At 47.1% G+C, this 6,987-nt stretch overlaps 1 protein-coding gene across 1 annotated transcript in view; it reads right to left on the bottom strand.

Annotated features, from left to right (window-relative positions):
- GUCY1A2 (guanylate cyclase 1 soluble subunit alpha 2) overlaps window positions 1–6,987 on the bottom strand; it is a 380,482-nt gene that overhangs the window by 349,900 nt on the left and 23,595 nt on the right. Inside the window, exon 2 of the mRNA XM_019523782.1 lies at window positions 3,857–3,918. Within this exon, the coding sequence (XP_019379327.1) occupies window positions 3,857–3,918 (62 nt within the window). The remainder of the gene's footprint in view (window positions 1–3,856; window positions 3,919–6,987) is intronic.

Consider the following 6,987-nt stretch of genomic DNA (forward strand, 5'->3'; position numbering starts at 1 on the left):
GATTTTTCAGTTTTCCAATAGGGAACACCAGAATTCCTGCTAGGGAGGCCAGTGGCAGGACCCTGCCCGCTCAGAGCTGGCACCTTGAACCCAGCTGGCTGTGGCTGACCTCCTGGCCAAATGGGGCCAGGAAGACATGCTTTGACCGTTCAAAGTACGCCACGACACCCGGAACATCTTCTGGGCAATAGCTGCCCACATGGCCAGGCAGGGGGCATATGTAGTAGTAGTGCTGCAAAAAGGCCAACCCTGCAACCACAGTCCACTGGCAGCTGGCCCAGAGGGGCAGATGCCTCTACTGGCTCTGCAGTCCCCATCTGGGTCTGGCAGGTGTATAACAGGTCACAGCTGCGCAGCATCCCCCACTTCCAGACTGCTGCAGTGGGTAGAGGAAGCAGGGAACTCTCAGAGCTGCTTCAGCAGTCCAGCTGGCACAATTGGCTGGGCCCCAGAAGCTCCTGAGAGCTAATAGCCCTGAGCTACTTGCCAGAGCAGCTTTTTAAACTGCTAGGGCCAGAACACAGCAGCTTTTTATACTGCTAGGGCCAGAACAGGTGCTGGCCCTGGGCTCTAGGTCCCCCTGGCTGCAGATCCAGGAAGAGTCAGGCAGGGTTATTTTGCCCCAAGTGGCACAATGTGCTCCACAACAAGGTGCATGTCAAAGCAAATGCACCAAGGCAAAAATTTGCACCGCTTCTATTTGAGCTGCTGCAAGCGCATGTCCTTGCATGTGTGGATCCACCTTTTGAGGCAAGGATTCCCATTGGCAGCATTTTTCCTAGTATCTAACACAATCAAGCCCTGTGCTAGGGTTGTCATATGTCCGGGTTTTCCCAGACATGTCCTCTTTTTGGGTTTTTCTCATCTCTGTCCAGCTATTTTTTTTCCTTAAATAATCAATAAATGTCTGGGATTTTGCTCTGCCTCTGCTCAGCATCAAACTTTTTTTCTGGCACTTTCCAGCTTGCCCTAATAAGAAGCTGCTAAGCAGTGGATATGCTGCCGCCAAGTCTGTTGTGGTGGGTGGAGGGGGAAGGGAGGGGACATGAGGGGGCAGATCAATGCCCCCATAGTGAGGGACAAGCTGCCCAGCTGGGGCAGGAAGGCATGGAACTCAGGGAGGGGGGTGGGGCAGAGTGAGATGTGGGTGCAGCAGCACTGGGAGTGGGGGCTCTGCCCTGCTGCTGCTTGTCCAGCTGAGGCAGGGGAGAGGGGGGGCATGATGCAGGCGTGGCTCACTCGGGGCACAAGGGGGAAGTGGCAGCAGGGCATAGCCCCCGCTCCCAGCACTTCTGCATCTGCATCATGCACACCCCCACCCCGGCTGGGCAAGTCACAGGGGAGCACAGGATGCAGGAATGGCAGCTCTAGGAGTGGGGTCTATGCCCTGCTGCCACTTGCCCAGCTGGGGCAGGGGTAGGGGAGGGTGCAATGCAGGCACAGCTTGCTCTAGGCAGAAGGGGGCAAGTGGTAGCAGAGCATAGCATCTGCTCCAAGCACTGCTGCACCCACATCTCATGCCCCACTGCCCTGGCTGGGCAAGCAGCAGTAGGGCATAGCCCACCGATTGCCCAGCCAGGGCAGGGGGGCACGGGATGCAAGCGCTGCTGCCACTTGCCCAGCAGGCATGGGGGTGCACAGGATACAGGTGCAGCAGCACTGGGAGCAGAGGCTATACCCTGCTGCTGCTTGCCCCCTTCTGCCTGGAGCAAGCTATGCCTGCATCACACCCCTTCCCCCAAGCCAGCTGAGCAAGTAGGGCATAGCCCACCACTTGCCCAGCTGGGGCAGGGAGGCACAGGATGCTGCCGCTGCCATCACTTGCCCAGCTGGGGAGGAGGGGCGCAATGCAAGTGCAGGTCACTCCAGGCAGAAAGGGGCAAGTGGCAGCATGGCACAGCCCCTGCTCCCAGCACTGCTGCACCTGCATCCTGCACCCCACTCAACCCCAGCTGGCAGCACCCACATCCTGCACCCCCCACCCCCTGTGGGCATGGCAGTGCTGGGAGCAGGGCTTTGCCCTGCTGCTGCTTTCCCCTTTCTTCCCGTAGTGAGCCACGCCTTCATCATGCCCCCCCACCCCCTCCCCAGGCTGGGCAAGCAGCAGCAGGGCATAGCTCCCAGCACTGCCATGCCTGCATCCCATGTTCCCCTGCTCCCTTCCCCGAGTACTGTGTCCCCTAGCCCCCAGGCCAGGCAGCTTGTCTCAGCCCCAGCCCCTCCCTTCCTGTGGGGGCATTGATCTGCCTCCCCCCCACCACATCAGACTTACCAGCTGGAGCCAGCTGTGTCCAGCATGGTGAAGACTGCTGCCTGTTTAGTCTATGGCCAAATCTCCAAAGTGGCACCGAATCTTTTCTGAATTGATTTGGAGGCTTCCAATTCTATTCAGACCTTTTTATTGGTCTCCCAATTCAATTTGGATTTGGAGATTCTTCTGCCGAATTGGGCCACATCTCCTCTGAATTGAATCAACTACCAAAGCTTTGCACAGCCCCAATAGCTTTACAGGTTTAAACTCGTTTCTGATCACTTAAGTTGCACACAAATTGGTTTATGTCCATAGCCTCAGTCTTTGCATGGGAGCAAGGATAGACAATACCATATTTTTACTTATAAATCTATGTTTTATTTCCTTCAGAAGAACCATGAAGAAGTCACACTAAACTTATATACACAGTTGACTTCAAAAAAATTCAGGCTCTGTAGCAAATCCAGGAACGGGATGGGAGGAGGTACGGCCCACCACTTTGGCTGTGAACCCTGGCCTCACTACCAGGCTCCTGCTAGAGCTCTGGGTAATTAGTGAACTCTGAGCTCACCAGCTTATCAGGGCAGGGTCTGGCTAGCGCCCTTTCTTTCACAGTGTTCTGGAGCCCTGGGGGTGATCACTGGTGCTTTTCCCTACTAGAGGGAGGGGAAGGGTGAAAGGAGAGGATGAGCAGTGGTAGCAGCTCTTGCCCTCTGGACTCCTGAACCGCATGAAACCAGAGGCTCTAGTTAGACTTACACTGACAGCTCAAATGCAACACAGCCAAAGGGAGGTAGCAACTGCACTACCACACCCCCCTGGATCAACCCCCAGCTAGGGCCATTAATGGTCTGGACTTTCTGGACTTTTAACATTTGTGTACATACAATAGAAATACCTTAAAAGAATGCATTTGCAGTGAAGCATTTATTTTAGTATTTAGTATTTTTAACCAAGGAAAGGCTCCATGCAGTTACTTTATTTTCCTGTAAGATTTCGTATGGACAACAGCAGTTCAAGGTCTTCATCTGTAGTTGTCAGCCTATATTCAGGAAAATATCTGTTTTTCCTCAAACTGAACCTGAAAATGTGGGTAAGCTTTATAGTTTCATAGTTGGTAGGGTTGGAAGGGACCCGAGCAGATCATCAAGTCCGCCCCCCTGCCATGAAAGTGTACTGGGGTCAAACGACCGCCAGAAGGTGTTCATCCAGCCTCCTCTTAAACACCCCCAGGGTAGGAGCCAGCACCACTTCTCTCGGAACCTGGTTCCAGATCCTAGCCACCCTGACAGTGAAGTAGCACCTCCTGATGTCTAGTCTGAATCTACCCTCTGCCAGCTTGTGACCGTTATTTCTTATGTGCAGGGTTAACTTATAACTAGAATGGTACAGTAATTTCAGTTGCTGTGAGAGATCATAAGAACAAAAGACCCATTTATTATAACTATATTTCCTCTAAAACATACTCAAGCACTCCTTGTGAGCAGAATTAGAAAGACTGGTCACCCAAGCCAATGACATGAATGGCAAAAATAAATTAACTCAGTAACTGTCAATTATTATTTATGCACATCTCAGATGACTGCTAGAATCTCTTGTACTTACCCAATAACTTGATGCTCATAATACTGCAGCGTCCTTTGGAGAGTCTGCCGTATGGTTTGAGGCTATAAAAATAATAATAATAAAAATAATTTTAAAAATTACTATCAGCAAATCATTCTAACCTAGCTCTCAACACCACACCTGAATCACCAATTATTGATTTATTACTCAATACATTGGGTTTTCCAACTTCACACCTTTTCATCTTATACCTGCCAGGCTCCCACCAGAGTGACAGATATGAAATAACACAAGTCCAAAGCTGGTTTTGTATTGCAAAGATTAATATTTCATTACTCTTTCCATATATTTTTATTTTGCCATTTAAACAGCAATGAATTTTATAACTTGGCATAACTAATGCTGCCTTCAAGGCAACAGAAAACAGCTATGTAAAACAAAGAAGGCCCTTGCCTTATTACTGATTTTCATAGACTATCACTTGTCACCATATTAAAGATTATTAGCTTCAAACACCATTCAGTAAAATATTATTGCATTGAGATTACATCATATTTTCACTTTTAAAATCAACAAGAAATATAACTGTTTTGTTTAAAATTCTATTTAAGATATAGCAGAAGTATTTTTTTATTATTAAAAATCCCTAAGGAAATATGTTATATTCTGAACTTTCCACTCTCCTGCAGTATGAGGACTTGAAAAAGAGATGCTAGGGGCTTCGGGTACTTTTATGCTCTGTCTTAATGACTCCCCAGACTACCTCTTTTATTATTACGAAGTGATATCATAGGCTATTTTAGTGACAAACACTACAAAAATATAGTTGGTTTTCTTGGTATTGCCCAAATAGGTCATGATGGCATTTAATCTTTCCAGAAACAGGTATTTCTCAAATATATTATTAAATATTTACATTTTAAGGTCCCCACCCATCTACTGCTTCTTACTGCTATAGATAAAGCAACACTTATGTTTGTCAGACTGAGCCAATTTCTGGTATTCCCAATTTGGATGCATGCCATGCAGCTGGCTCGTGGCCATGCAAGGTCAGAGTACAACTGAAGCAACTAATATTCAAAGATCGCTAGCTCGATCTTTGCAGGAATTTGAGATATTTCCCTACATTTTGGGAACAATTTCAAGCTATCTTCAAAAGGATCCCATGCCTTTAAAATTAGACACTTTTCAGTCAAAACCAAGATGGAACTTTGAGTCTGGAAAAAAAAAAAAAAAAAAAGGCAACTCCTTGTCAACAACAGGATTAAGAAAGAAGCCCACTGGTAATTGAATCTTCCTTTGCATTCCCATCTCAGACAGGTCAGGATTCCCAGAAAACAAAGACCATTATATTCTAGGACTGCACAATTTGCAGAAGCATCTTTTTAATGGTGAACACCAGGAACTCATCTGTCCTTTCTCTTTGATTTGTAGAAATGCAAGAATTTATGGGGCAACAAAACAGATTTTAATCTACTAAAAAGCTTTCTATTGTTCATAAGAATGACTTCTATTCTCAGCAGGAGTTAAATGAACTGTCTTAGAAAAGCAGACAGACAAGTGGGCTCTTGTAAAAACCCCACCCAAGCCACCAAGATTTGCAGAATTAGAGTTAAAGGGCATCTATACACATGCTCCAGGGTGGAGCAGGGAGCGTCTTTAATTAAAGCAGCTCTGAGAGCCACTAATTAAAGCACCTGAAGCATCACATGTATTTGGTGTCCCTCACTTCAAAGTGGCAGTGGGGGTGCTTTAACTAAAGCTTGTGACATGGAAGCTGCTGGAGCGTATTAACATGATCCAGCAGACTCGATTTATCAAGTCTGCTCTGACACATGTCAATTAGCATGCAGAGTAGAGGACTGTCATGTATATAGGTGCTGAAGAAGCTCAGACAATGACCCTCTTCCTATAGTTCCCTTAACACATTGTGTAAACTCTCATTGCACTGCTCTCAACCCAGGTGTCCTTCCAGGAAGGTCACCCTCTGAAAGATGGAGGAAATGCATACTGCCAGCAGCCTCTGTGCACTAAAATGCAGTTTTCTTTCTGGTTCTAGATATTAGGAAAAACTTACTCAGCCTCTGGCAATCCTTTGCAGTCAAAGATGATTACCTTCCATGACTGGCTTCATCAGTCATCTTTGGACCCACAGATAAAGCAATCTAGGGTCAACAGACTCTGTTGCAACTTGGACAGGTGTTGCCATTTGGAGTGGGTGGCTCCAAATTCTTGACTTGGTCTGCAACATGCTGTTTCTGCCATTCCCGCTTTTCCATTTCCATAAGGTTTCAAAGTACCGAGATCCTTGCAGCAGACTTCCTTCATTTGGCATGGTCCCACACGTTAATGTTGATATTGCATTTTAAGTTGTCCTTGAAGACATCCTTCTAGTGCTTTTACTGCCCTCCTCTTGAGCATACGTCGCAACTGAGGTGGGAGAATAAAAACTTGCTTTGGGAGTCTGAAGTCAGATATCCAGATGATGTGGCCAACCCAGCAAAGTTGATACTGGATCATCAAATTACTTTGATGCTTATGGTATCTACTTGTGAGAGGACACTAGTCTTGGTGTGTCCATCTTCCCACTGAATTTGAAGGATCTTCCACAGGCAACATTGATGGTTCTTCTCCAACAACTTGAGATGTTTCCTGTATGCTGTCCATGTCTCAGCTTCATGCAGTAAGGTGGAGATCACAACTGCTTGATAAATCATGAGCTTGGTTTCAGATCTGACCTTTGAACATGCATTTCCTCAGGTGTGCAAAGGCTGCACTTGCAGACTTGAGGCAATGTTGTATTTCTTCATTAATGTCAGCCTTCTGTGAGAGACAGCTTCCAAGATACAGGCAAGGCCATCCCAGGGGAGGGGGGGGCAGGGGTGGGGTAAGCACACACTACAGCATCATCAGCCTACTGCACCTCAATGGATTGACATTAGGGTGTTTTAGTTTTGGCTCAGAGTTGGCTGAGATTAAACAGTTTACCATCCACTTGGTAGTTTAGCTCCACTCCAACTGGAAGCTTGTTGGTGGTCAGATGTAGCATCACAGCAAGGAATATTTAGAAGAGTACTGAAGTGATGATGCAGCCTTGCTTAACTTCCATCTACTACATAAGCAGGATAGTAAAACACTGGAACAGGTTACCCAGAAAGGTTGTAGAATCT

The sequence above is a fragment of the Gavialis gangeticus genome, unplaced genomic scaffold (assembly GCF_001723915.1).
Source record: "Gavialis gangeticus isolate Ggan-Ray unplaced genomic scaffold, GavGan_comp1, whole genome shotgun sequence".
Lineage (NCBI taxonomy): Eukaryota > Metazoa > Chordata > Crocodylia > Gavialidae > Gavialis > Gavialis gangeticus.